The 14061-nt window shown below is 43.0% G+C and overlaps 1 protein-coding gene across 1 annotated transcript in view; it reads right to left on the minus strand.

Moving 5' to 3' along the window:
- Positions 1-12888, minus strand: part of SH3BGRL2 (SH3 domain binding glutamate rich protein like 2) — a 45277-nt gene extending 32389 nt beyond the window's left edge. Inside the window, exon 1 of the mRNA XM_086482486.1 lies at positions 12780-12888. Within this exon, the coding sequence (XP_086338612.1) occupies positions 12780-12824 (45 nt within the window). The 5' untranslated portion in view covers positions 12825-12888. The remainder of the gene's footprint in view (positions 1-12779) is intronic.
- Between the last annotated feature and the right edge of the window lie 1173 nt (positions 12889-14061).

Raw genomic sequence — 14061 nt, forward strand, 5'->3', positions numbered from 1 at the left:
CAAGTAATTAGCCTTATTTCATCTGGGTGGGGTCTCAGTTCTGTTAGCTCAAGCTATAAGTCCTGCTGGCCATCTCCTACCTTACCCCTGAGGCTGTACACTCTGTATTTTGTCCCTCAGGACGCATAGCCCAACACCCAGTTACACCCAACTGCGGCTCCAGCTATTTCTGAAACAAGAGCTAGTTGATCAAGAACGTGGAGCCATAAGACGCCACATGCAGCAAAGTCTCCTGACAGTATGGTACTTTTAAAAAGACATTAAGGCAAGCTCCAAGACAGCAGCACTGCCTAGCCCAGCAGTGGCATACTGGGTTTCACAGAGAACCCTGTTCCCACATAAGCACAAGGTCACACCCATATTTCTCCCACACAGCTACTAATCCCCCTCTATGAATTTAAGAGAATGATAAGACCCCTTGGACACTTGGAAAAAACATCTAGCCTTTCCCTAAGAACAACTATGCTTGCATTCATTTGGTTTTTCCATCCTGAAGGATCACAGGTATTACAATACCGAAATGCTCCAAAGAATTTGAAAAACAAGCTTGGGAAATAAAGTTGTCAATACTTTCACTATTTTCTCCTGACAGCTACTATCTGCGCAGCACAGTTGTGTCATTCTGCCAACTACAGATACACACATCCCTGATAATGCACTTCAAAGTAACAGCAGTGACAGCAGTGCAAGTCATTCACAATTTGTTGTGCTAAGTTTTTACGGATATTTACAGGTTTTCCCAGAATTATATGCAACAGCAACAGAAAAATGCATTTGTGGTTCTAAACAAATGTCATATTATAGATAAAATTGGTCTATATTACCACAAAGTTCTATCAGTATGTTTTTGCAAGGCTAGGATGATGGATTTTGTTGGTATCATTCTCTAAACCAGGGCTGACTGCCACCGCTATTATTCAGATCAATAACAAAATTACCTCTGACTCAACTGAGAGCAGAACAGGACTTCTAATTTTATTAAAATATGTCAACATTATTCCTCTTTCAACAAATCAACTATATCTGTGTAGCTTGTGGGTTCTTGCAGTCCCGTATGCGCAAATAACCTTCTACAGCCCCATTTCTGCAGCCCCAAACACGGCAACCATCTGATTGTTATCCCATAAACTGCAGTCACATCTCCTGTAAGGTCAATGGGACCTGCTGAATAAACCCATAGATTTTCAGACTCCCCTGGGGCCTGATGCTGGGAACCTTTACTAGAAAATAGACCTTGCTACAGGCAAGTCACTTTCCCCAAGTAAGAAGGGACTGCTTGTACATCAGGGCCTTCATGGCCCTGTCTTCTCTGATCAAAGACTAGTTTTGTGTCTCCTTTCTAAATAATTTTATCTTCCTAGCAGGTTCCTCCTGAAGAATGTGATGCTATCTAAATCCTTCAAATGCCACTCCCGTCTCTGCTTCTATATAAACATACCAGATCACTCAATTAGAGATGCTTCAGGAAGATTGTCTGACCCTTAGGAGATGCAGATCCAGATCAAAGGTTTAATGCATACTTGAACTGTGTTTCTTTAGATTAGACAGGGACGATAATTTCACTAACCCTGCAGCAACACAATGACAGGTTTCAGTTGCTGATGCTCTATTGTTCACCAGATCAATGGAAGCTTTCTTTCAAATGAAGACACACAAAAATTCACTTGCCTTTCTCTGAAAAACCCAGACCCCAATTCCACGATTAAGAAACCAGTCCTTATTTGTCTGTAATTGATTTGTAATGTTACTATTAAATTGTTCCATATAATCACTCAAAGTTTTTAATAGCACAGCTAATACCTGATATCATCCTCTGCAGCATATGAAAATGTCAGGAAACAAAACAAATTCGTGAAAGTTGTGAAGAAATTTCTACGATTAAATTCTGATGATATTTTTTTCCTAAGTCACATTCTCTTGCTTCAACTGGGATCTATCCAGTGAACTCACAGGACCCGTGTTACATAGCAGATTGGTGAAAAGGATCACAACAGGCCGTGTGAAGGTAAAGTCTTTTTGTAAAAGTTCTGTCTTTTTGTAAAAGCACAAAAAGCTAGAAACCAACAGGAAAAACTTACCCGCGTGTGTGAAGGGAACATACATAATCATATTTTGATTAGCATTTAATACGGAGTACAAGTTCATGGTTGCAGGGCTCTGCCTAGAAACAAAAGCTCTGAGAGTAACCCTGCTGGCAGAGTTTACAGCAGAACAATCCCATGAAACGGGACGTTCAGAAAGCCAGAAACTGTGGCTCTTTAAGGCTTTGTCACAAGCAGAAGCTTGCCAAAAGTTATCATCACCCCTGCAACAGTGGCAAAACTGGATATGTCCTGGTGCTGCAGAAACTCAGTTTCACAGTCTGATGTACTACTAGCCCACCTTCAGCACCCATGAAGGTAACAAGCAAGGCTGCAACCGAAGAGGCCAAAAGGCAGGCACGGGTTCTGTCCTAGAGCTCTGCACCAGGCAGAACAGCAACTTTGAAGTTATCAGCAGTAACGTCTCCAACAGCCACTGCTAGCCCTGTCAGAGCTCTCAGATAACAATCTTCGTAACATCGCTTACACTGATGTTACCTTTTTCCTAGGTAAGAAGGGAAATATTTATGCCACTGCATGACCCCATCAGCCAGCACAATTATACTGGTGGATAGCTTATAGTGGTGCAACTACTTGTAAGCACCTCATTATCTGAAGTAAGTTACAGAATTAAAGCTCTTAAGTACAGGCCAGACACATGGAATAACAGAGATAGCTGAGCAAGCACCACAATTCTAGCGCTCTAGCTTACACATAAGACAGACATCCATGGTTACAATTCCATAAGGTCCAATCATTCAAATAAAGGAGCAGTCATTTTTGACAGGGCCCCGACAGATGCTTACATATCTTGAGCAACTGATGTAAGGCACCAGAACATTATCTTTATTTCTCTTCTGGGGATGCAAAAATCAGTGGTTTTCTTTTACCGAGTGATAATTAGCATCTATCAGTGATTCCGAGGTTAAGCATACACACACACACATATACAGATATAAATATACATAATATGTACACACTATATATATATATATACAAATAAATACATATCTCTATATATGTATGTATGCAAAAATACACACCTACATATGTATATTCAAACAAAAGGCGGGTTGATACATACACAAAGATCATTCCCAGGAATTAACTTCTGCAAGTTTATTCCTTGCAGTAAAATGAGAAACATCCTGCAGTTTTCCACACCGTCTTACTAGGAATGGTGGTGATTGGTTATCCAGAGGTAAAAGAGCAAAACCAACAACAACAAATACTGGTACTCTTAACTGTCAGGGCAAGCTCTCTCCTACCTAAGGGAGATGGGCAACAACAGAAGGGCATGCTGTTATTGATGATTAAGATGAGTCACTGAACAACCTGTGTCTCCTAAGAGCTTCTCTTCATAAATCGGCTAGCAAGACAGTTACTCCCCTTCCTCCATGCCAAATTCAATTATAGTGAAGTACAATATTAAATTTAGAATAAATAATCTTGTTTACTGTTGTATAATCCAGTTGTTTTTCTCTTCCCCCACTAACGAGACAGAAATAACTTTTTTCACGAAGGTTCCTCACCACTAAAGCTCTTATCACCCCAAAAAGAAGGATACTCACATGCTTTAGACTCAGCCTCTTCAGAGTGGCAATAAATAACTCTTACAGTAAAGTAGCACACCTGAATGGAAGGACTGCCACAGCCTTGAACAGAAGAGCAAAGATTTCACAGATGGAGGCCTAAAGCCCAAGAAAGACAAGAAAGCAGGTTTTGTATCCACACTTTCTGGATATGAGACAAAGTGTTAAATGAGCTGCCTGCACATGTTTGTATCTCAGTCACCCCTTCCGCCCAGTCAAGGAATCTGAAGTTCACCAACAACTTTAAGTCATTCCTTGAAAGATCAGGTCGTACTTTGCTCACCTACATGAGTCCCACTGAAATGAATCTGATGTTTGTTTTCAGAAATAAGAGTCAACAGTGACTTAGGTTTCTGAATTGACTCCATCTGCCCAGCCAATGGGTGCTGACTAAACAACATGCCACCCTGGGAGAGAAAATTAAAGATACAACCTCATGGCTACTGAGGAACTCAGAAGATCTTCTGAGCTACCGCAGCTAACTGTGGCCTATTTCTCTTGACAGTCACAGGAAAAAAACACTACCACTACCTCTGCATTTCCCCTCACCTTGCCAAGAAGGAAATCCACCAACTTAAGGGACTTACAAAATGTTAACTATCTTCTGTAAAACTTATCAAAACATTAAGGTAGTAAAAAACACACTGACATACTGGAACATGATCATGGTTTTGGATACAGCAGATTTCAACTAAGAATAGATTCCAAGGACCACAGCGTTTCTGTGTTCATTGCTGTTCTTATCAAGCATTCACACTGCAAGCAAAACAAAGGTTGCAATTATTTCCTTCTGGATAACTCCCTTAGGAGGCCAGCACTTGAGGCTGCAGGTGAGGAAACTGTTGCCCTTAGTGTACTTGCTAGTAAAATGATACACTCTGCGTTACCACCTTAGGGACAATTCTTTACCTCCAAGTTGCACGCAGATTGCTGAAGACAAAAGTCATCCTGATTTTATACAATAACAAACTTCCTCAAATGCTGACTACTTTCCACAAATCCCAATTTCTACTATATTTCCCTCTTTGGATAAACAGAAGTATAAACTGTCTGAAATAATTTTACATTGGAAGATAGATTGTATGTATGTAAGATGAAGAGTACCAAAGAGAATCTAGCAGAGGTCAACTGAAACACATTGCATTATAAACTTAATTTTTTCTTGGATTTTAATTAAAACTAAAACCATTCATACAGCAAGTGAAATGGACTTATTCAACAGTATACTTCACCTTTGACAAGATTATTAGAAACAGAATATTAAATATATCAGTTAAAATATAGAAATTTTTTAAGCTCTTACAAGTACTAAGAAAGGTCATTTACTCTGAATAAATATTGTGCCATTACATTGGCAAGCTTTGCTGGGCTTTGGCATTATCAGCTAACTTTGACTAGTACATTTTCACATTTACTGGTAGGTCTTCACTGTTTCTTGAATTTTATCTATAGGTCCTTAAATTTTAAAAATGGAGCAGTAGTCAGGAATAGAAGAGAGGCTTAACTTTGCAAGACGTAGGTATTTGTTTCTAGCCTCGCTGTCCGCCAGAAGGGTGGAGATTCGGGAAATTCATCTCTCTTGCCTAGAGTGTGGTCTGTGAGTCATGTAACAGGTACTTACTTGCTACGGTTTGCCCAAGGACAGAGGCTCAGAAGTCCAGTACAACCTTTCTACCAACAATCCAGTTCTTCCATTTTAGGAAGAAGATTATACCCCAAGATTCATTTCTCCTTGCTGCTAATGAGGACACATTATGTTTGCAGACAGTACTCGAGCAATTCCAAGTTGGAGCCAGAAACATTGTATTGTTTCCATGCATGAATAAAAACATTGAGAGCAATACACATTATTAAAGTCCTGAACTTTTCACACACACAAGACATCATTTAGGTTTAATGGTAAGCATGGAAGTCACCTGGCTTGGATAAAAGCCCAGTCAGTCAATGAAGATGTTTTCACCAATTTCAATAAGCTTTGAATCACACCTTACACGAATTTACTACACTAGAGATCACACCCCAGTAAATGACTGCAGATCACAGGATTCAGTCATCCAGCAGCAACTTTAATTCAACATCTTCTTTTAATATCTCTTTTTACAAAGACACTTAGCTCCAAAAGAAAAAAAAAAAATGCTGACGCTCTGGTGCTTAGCATATTTCATCCAAATAAGACTTCTTGGGAAAAAAAAAGAAAAACCTAGAGAGGAAGTGAGTATCTGACCTAGGTTTACAGAATAGCTGAACAAATTTTGGGAAAGCAGTACTGTGATGCCCAAATGTAATGGAATTCAGTTCATTGTCTCTTGGCTGAGCAGTCTTTGTAGTGACAAGAAACCAGACACCAAGCCTGCAGTAGGCTGCATATGGAAAACATGCTGCTTTGAATTTGAATTCACCAGATTAAAGTTGCTGCTACCCAGATCTCCAGTTCAGCTGCACTGAAGCGAGCATTTGCAGTGACCCAATGTGTTACAGCACAAGAGCTGCCTGCCTTGCCCCTCTGCTGGAGTTTCTCTCTGCAGGAGCAGTGTTGGAAGAGAATAACGTCAGGATGCCAGCTGTAAATGTGGAAGTTTGTATGTTGGTGTACTAGTGCCAGACAACAAAATGGGGACAACCAAAGAATGGCATATGCTTCATTCCTTGTCTTTCCTCCAGGGTTGTACCCTCTAGACAGGTGAGTTACGAGCCCAAATTAATTTTCATTTCACAAAACAATGTGGAAAATAAAAGTAAACCAAAAGTCATTTGTACTAATAAATTGCATGCAAGTTAGTATTACTTCAGTTGTGGGTTTTTTTAATTAAGGTAATCAAATTCAGTGACCTCCTGTGGTCACTGACACTGTGACCAGGGTTAGGAAAAAGATTTCTAGGCTTTGATGATATGGGTGGAAGATCAAGGAGACCAGGTCACCATCAGTGAAGTATGTCCATTCAGGGACTTGCACTTTGACACTGCTGTACTCTGTAGAAAAACAGTGGGGTAAAACCTTCTCAAAATGAACAAGTTGTCTTTTATTACTCATTTTATTCTTTCCAACCCACGTGAATATATTCAAAATAGAGGGCTATATCTTTAATGAAAATGTCACTATGTAGTTGTTAGGGACATTGAACTATATGCCTGTTCAAAGCAGATCAGTACATGGAGAGTCAAAACACTCACTGTAACCAGTCTTCCGAAAGCCAGTCAGGACAATACCTCCTTTGAAGTTTTATTACAGCTACAATTGTAATCAAAGGTCAGTAACGGTCCTAGTGCTTATGACGCTATGTAGCGTAAAGCATGTTCTTCAAGGTAGCGCTATTTCTGACATAATCAATCTGCCAAGAAGAAATGTAAATATTTGAAAAGCGCTAGAGCACACAAGAACGGTGCAACAGTTAGGTACTGAATACCATCCACAGATGGTCTAAATTCCACTTGTATCCTTGTGACTAGGGTTCTCGCCCGGCTCCCTCCTGAGCACATTCCTTAAGCTATCCATCTGAACAGTTCTCTCCATCACGAGGCAGGAGGATGCAACTAGAATTTAGACTTCTTTGGAACACAGACTTGAGAGCTAGATCCACAGAGGGTCCTTAGCATGAAAAATAGCTAAAGCCTTCAGCACTGACCTCACTGCCTCGCAGAATTCACAGTGGTGAGCGAGGCTCTCAGGCTCCCTCTGCCACGCGAAGCCTGCAGAACGGGGCTGCCAGAAGCCAGCAAAGATAAGTATGAGCCACCTGACCTGACAATAAGAAACTTGAGGAAGGATGAGGGAACTAATTCTGTCAGTTAAAAGGACTAGATCCAGAAAGTCCCCAGATCTCCCCTACAGGCACAATATAATTGCTCTGGTCCAAGACACAGATACACATGTCCTGTGACTGAGCAAGGATCGAACTTTTCTTCCAGTATCGCTGCTGTTGCTACAGTGCTACTCTGTAGGTGCACAACCAAAACACCACCTTCTTGACCAAGTGAAGTGACACAGTACGATGTTCATGCAAGTCATAAACCAGACTTTGAGGATCCAATCCAACAAGTATATCCTTAGCATGTTGACAGATGTTAGACAATACTGTGGTTATGCATTTAAAATACTGCTGTTTCTCATGTAAACATTGCAGGATCATTTCTAGTTGTAAATATTATTGTCTCACTTCTGAAAAGCTAGCTTACCTGCTGCTACGATCGGATTTTACAAAATTCTAATATTAAAAAATCATTATAATGTTTATAATTTGCAAAGTTTAGTGGTTTATATCATAGATAGTTGAATTTCCGTAAATCACATGCAACAAGTTGAAAATCCCTCCAAGTGACCACCATAACTAACACAGTTTTCACAAAAAGCACTTGTAATACTCAACCAAATCACTTTCAGTTTTGACCGCTGTGCTTTTGGAGTGCAGGGAGGCAAAAAAAAGACCTGTTAGATGGTGGATATTCTAGAAGCAACATATTCTAGGTTAATTTATTCCACACCTCTCAACAAGAAGCACATTCTTCCTGAGAAGTGCTGTGGGAAATGTTGAGTTACAATGACTTTGTATAAAGAAGGGTGGAGTTGAAATTCATCATTAGGAGGAGACAAGCTTAGCCTTAAGAACATTAGCATTGTATTTGTTTTCATTACATTACCCAACAACACATGAACCAAACAAACATGACTGCAATTACTCTGACATTCTAATGCTTTATACTGTGATTTAAAGCCATTCCAGGAAAGAAAAATTCCAACTCATTTGACCTCCATAATATGCTTAAACAAAAGTAGAGCTTTGGTCTCATACAACCAATATTTGCTATAGAAACAATTTAACAATAACCGCACCTATCTTATCAAGCTTCCTAGTAAAAAATCCATAATACTTTTCGGTAGCAAGAGTCAAAGTCCACATTTTGGTCACTTAAAAAAGTCTGGTCGGTTCAGGTTGGTGCTGTTCTCCCCAAACCCTCCTGACCCTCTAAACAGGTCCTGATGGAGAATGCGGCTGAGCAGCACTTGCCCTTGTACACTAAATGGAATTCATTTCAGTGATGTATTTTTCACATCTTGTAAAGAAACAAAAATTTCAATGGGAAAGCATTTTGCATCTCTCACTGGTCAGAGAAGATTCTACCCGCTGTTCCATTATTTCAGCAACTCTGCTGTTCAGCTTAACAGGTGAAGTCTCAAGGCAATAAATTATAACCACAGAGGAGAAGTGCAAGTAAGACTGTTGTTTGAAGTTTCTCCATTATCTGAAAGGTCTTCAATGACATTGCCCTTACCTGATCTTCAGTCCTCTTCTGCCTGCAAGAGGACTGAAGTCTCCTCTGGGTTGGCTTTTCTAGATAACTGTAGGAATTCCGGGAGTAGAGTCACTTAGCTCATACTACCAGCTTCCTGTCAAAGGTAGAGCTGCTTTAAAACACTAAAAACCGTTTGACTGAGTCAATACATAGTACAGTAGCACAAGTGTAAATTTTTATCGATAGACTGGAAAATGTGAAACAGATTAAATTACAGTCGCCTTGGAATGATTCGGTGAAAAACGAGGTCACAAACTATTTCCCGAAAACAGTGAAGCACTGCAGAGGGAGCAAAGTAAACGCTCATTTTAAAGTAACCTGTCTCCTAAGCACAAAAGAACACTGATTGTCCTTATCAGCGAGGGCAGCAAAGCCTGCCTCCCCAGTCCTACAAAGAAGTGCTTGGAATTTGAGACAAAGATTACCAAGAAGAAGTAGAAATTCAGGTCAGAAAAAGTAGGAGACAGTAAGGCTTGTAGAAAACATGTCTGCCTGCCTATTCAGAGGCTTCCCATTGTGATTCAATTGGCTCTGCCTAATGCATGCTTAAAACAACATGAGGTTATTTAGAAATGTACACATAAACACAGTGCCTCTCTCCTCCCTTCTCACAAGGTCTCAGGAACTTATCTACAGCATCCCTACAGGGTAAACCTGCAGTCCAGCTTTCCTAAACACCAAAGATGACAACAAGCAACAACTAGGTTTTAGGATCTGTGAGCTCTTTTAAGCTCATGAGGCATTTATATTCACAAGTTTTATTAAAAAAAAAAAAAAAAAAAAACACAACCACCCACATAGTTACTACCATTAACCTCTGAGGGGTCTAAGAATCTTCAGAGGTGAGGAAGATGCTCCAGGGAAAAGTCCAAGACCAAATGGAGGGAAGGTTCACATTGTTCTTGGCTTCTTCGCACCCACTCCAATTATTTCCTTTTCTTATTCTCCAGAATGACCCCCAAAACAGTTTATGCACTGAACTCTTATGATTATGTATGACTATTATGTATTTTTATCTTCTTTAGCATAAAATAAATTACACCAAGTATCAGGTTAAATAAACATTTCAGAAGTTCCCAGGGAAAGTCACATTTATGCAAACTGAAGCCTCTGCTTACTACACAACCAGTATACTTCTCAGGAATGTTTCAGCCAAACGCCTATCATTTAGCCTGGCTATTCTGAAGATTTCAAAAGGAGCCATACACAAAGACTTTGGCTCATTATATTTGCTAGGTGGTATAACGTTTTCCACCGGTTAACACAAGGAAATTGCCGCATATTATTTTTACTTAAACAAATCACTGTCTTCACCCCTCCCTCTCTGCAAACTCAAATCAGTCTTATTCCAGGCAAAAAGAGGAAAGAGGACTGAGAAGTGTCCCTGCTTTAACAGCATGCTGCTGGTAAGGTAACAAACAAAACCAAAAGCTTACTGCAGAGACTAGATGGACTTTTCATTTTAAAATAAAGAGTAATTTAATGGAGTATCTCTAGTGAGATTCGGAAAGTGAATTGTGTCACTATGACATTGCTTTTAGTTAATCTGCAAATACTGTGTATAGACGTTTTTGGTCAATTACAGCAGGTCAGATACTAACCTCAGCCACATCCACTCTCACAAGCAGCTAGCCTACGATTTGACTCAACCTGACTCACAGGTGGAAATTAAACCATGGATTCTGCCACTGTTTTTAGCAGGAGACACAGTAGGATCTATAAGGGGTACTCATTTCTCTAGACAGGGAAATCATCTCGTCTCATGAATTGCATAACATCCCAAAAAGTAGCTGACATAGTCCTGCTGAAGGCTGGACAGAGACGACAAGGAATTACACAATTCAAACACTTCTTGTTTCCATTCACTAAAGTTTAGTTCTAGAAGGATGAAAGTAAGTTTCAAATGTCCCTGTTTAGAGACATGCAATACAGTAACCGCCCTTTTCTCCAGATGCGGATTCCCACATAACCAGCCGATACTTTTTCCTTTGCCATTTTCCTCAATCACTTAGCCATGATCTATGGACACCCCCTGCAAAGCCCACAGAAAAAAGCCTTGGTGATGCAACACTGAGCACAGCAGGAACCTAGCCCATAATGAAGGTTCCTAAATGCTGTGATAACACAGTTGAAGAGAAACTGACAGAAAAGAGATGTCACAGCTGTGGCACTGTGTAACAGTACCTTCAATCACTGAATTATCTATTCTTCTCTGGCCAGGCTGTACTCAGATGTACTGCTGCCTAGCTGAAGAAAGTTGACAATCACCAGTATGCAAATCGTTATCCCTATTATATGTCATCTTCTTGTTGTCCAACCCAGAAAAAAGTCAGCAAATGAACTGAAGTGCAAATTAAATTGCTTGTCAACCTCAGATTTGGTTTACTGGGTTAATACATAGTGAAGGGGTTTAGCTTGCTGCTGCTAACAGGGTATGTACCTTGCAGGCAGAGACAGGGGAAGGAGAGGACAAAATCAAAACCTCCCATCAATAACCTATTTGCGGACTGGTCAGAACAGGAGATTTGGGTGAGCTAATTATGTGGCCCTTTTCCCCCTCTTCAACAAAAAACCAAAATATAAAACTGTGAAGCATGAAACAGAAACTAAACCTAGCAATACTGAGCTATCACAGCATGAACCAATGGCCCATGCAGAGAAGGAGATGTTTCTTTTATGAATGCTTGATGAACATGGATTATAGAGTTCTGAAGACGCTCTGTGTTTACTCAGTTGGCTACTGAAATGGATAATTAGTTTTTATTAGCTGTAATGCAGCCACTAAGCATTTTGAACACTTCATGCCAAAACATATCAGAACACATACCTGTCACCATGCCACTGAACTGAAAACAAGTATCACAGTAAAAGGCTGAAGTAAACACACAATAAACCTTCAGATGGGAAAAGACAGTGCTACATTCTTCCGCAATGCAAAAATGCTGCTGCCTTCACTGCTGAAGCATAAAGAATAGCAACTATATCTAAATCCTTCTGATGTTTCTTGATAAAGAACAAACTCAATAAAATGCTTACGCTCAGATTGCCTTAATGGAAAACAGAACTCTCACCTTATACGAAAATATGGAAATTCATAGGTCACATGCATAATTAAGAGAAAGCTATAAGAGCTTCAGTTAAGCAGAGGACATGGTGGTGCCTTTCAAAGCCAAGTTTGAAAGCAGTTGTACCTTTTCCAGAGTATTTCTTAATGCAGAGAAGGGCTAGCGGCCTGAAGTTTGTCTCCAGGCTCTCCTTTTATTTCTGTTTTAAGCCTGCGGCGGTTGGCCGGCACCCAGGCACCGCACCTGCCCGGGTTCAGCACGCCTCAGGGCAGCTTCCCGCACCCCCGCCACCGCCACCAAGGCGCTGAACCCCCCTCCCAAGCGGGCCGGTTTAGTCCCGTTTAATCACCTTTCAGACCCTTTAAACACACCCAATATTTGCCCGCTACGAAGACGTTTCAAGGGGGCTTGGTTTGACAAAGGCAGTTTATGAACAAGTTAAGCAAGTTAAGCTTCGGAGGCTTTGGAAGGGGTGGGTGTTTGTCATTTTTTTCCCTCCACTGCACACGCAACCCCGGCAAATTCAGCCCCGCGTTTCACAACAGCCGACTGACTCTCAGCTCCGTGCCGGCGGGCGGGGCAAGGTCCCGCAGCTGAGGGCAGGGTCGGCAACGGCGGGGCCGGCGAGCGGCGGCTGACAGCCACCGGGCAGCTTCGCCCGGCGCTGCCCCCGGCCCCGCAGGCTGAGCCCTGGCAGCGGCGGCCCCGCGCCCCGCTCCTCTCCCTTCTCCCCGCCGCTCGCCCCCACTCACCGCCACCGAGCCCGAGGAGGAGGCGATGAAGACGCGGATCACCATCTTCACCTCATGAGCCGCGCCGCCACCGCGGCGACGGGACCGGACGGGACGGGGGCAACGAGGCTGCGGGGACGCCGCTCCCCTTCACGGGACGGGGACGAGGCCACCCCGCTCCACCCCGCCGCCGCCCGCCGAGGGCGGCCGCCACCCGCTGCACCCCCCTTCCCAGCGGCGGCAGCCCCTCTCGGGCGAGCCAGGTCCGGCTCCTCGCTGACAGGAGGCAGGCGATAACGGCGAGAGGCGGGAAAGGTGGGGGCGGCGCGCAGGGGCCGACGGGCGCTGTAGTTCTCCCCGGGCCGGGGACAGCCCGCTGTTCGTCGTGCTTCACCGGCACAACCGAGCTACGCCGGCAGCCTGCGTGCTCCAGGCGGCCTTGCCCCCAACGCCCTGGGGCTGCCAAGCGCCACCGTTCGCGTTTGAGAGGCTGAGATGGGGGTCGTGGCACCCTCCAGGTGTGCTGCCCACAGGTCAACGTGGCCCCAGCACATGATGAACAACGAAGGCGCTTAAATTCATCCCCTCCACCACCAGGGCTGCTTCTCCCTGACAGCTCGGCCCATCTGGCCGCTCCCGGCATTCCTGCCCTGCGTGGAGCCACCGCCCCCGCTCTGCCGGGCCAGAGCACAGCCCCGCTGGCTGCCATTTACAGAGGCGAAGGGGTGGGAAACAGTGCTGTTCTGGGCCGACCACCCAGGCGCATTCCTCTCCGGGCAGGCAAAAGGACAACACCAGGGAGGTGGTCGCAGGGCAAGAGGGCTCTCCCACCCCATATACCCCAAAGGAGTTAAACAGCGCTGTCTGTTTTCACTCCCTGGTATAGATGTACAGTTCTCAATGGTGTTGGCTGTGGAACAGATGTTATTAATCAACAGGATAAGCTGATAACCCCAAATAACTCTTCATCAATCAACTCATCTGCAAGTGACTGAGAGGAACCCCCATGGCCCTCATCAGCTTTTGGGCCTGTGAGGATGCAGCCTGTTTTTATTTAAAGATTCAGAACCACTTAGCTGGCAGCCTTATAGGTGTTACTGTAGTCACAACCCTCATCCTCTTACTTCCCTACATGCGGACAGATGGTTGCTCATTCCCTTTGACTAAACTCTCCCTTCCCCCTGTTTCACCCCCATGGCAAAGTGTGTGGTGTCAGCCTCCTTCACACCTTTGCTTTACCACATCCTCAGTGAACTTCCACCATCCAGACTAAGCTCACACCTCGACTCGCTGCCAAATATGT

This window comes from Leptosomus discolor, chromosome 2 (genome assembly GCF_034619465.1).
Source record: "Leptosomus discolor isolate bLepDis1 chromosome 2, bLepDis1.hap2, whole genome shotgun sequence".
In the NCBI taxonomy this organism is placed as follows: Eukaryota; Metazoa; Chordata; class Aves; order Leptosomiformes; family Leptosomidae; genus Leptosomus; species Leptosomus discolor.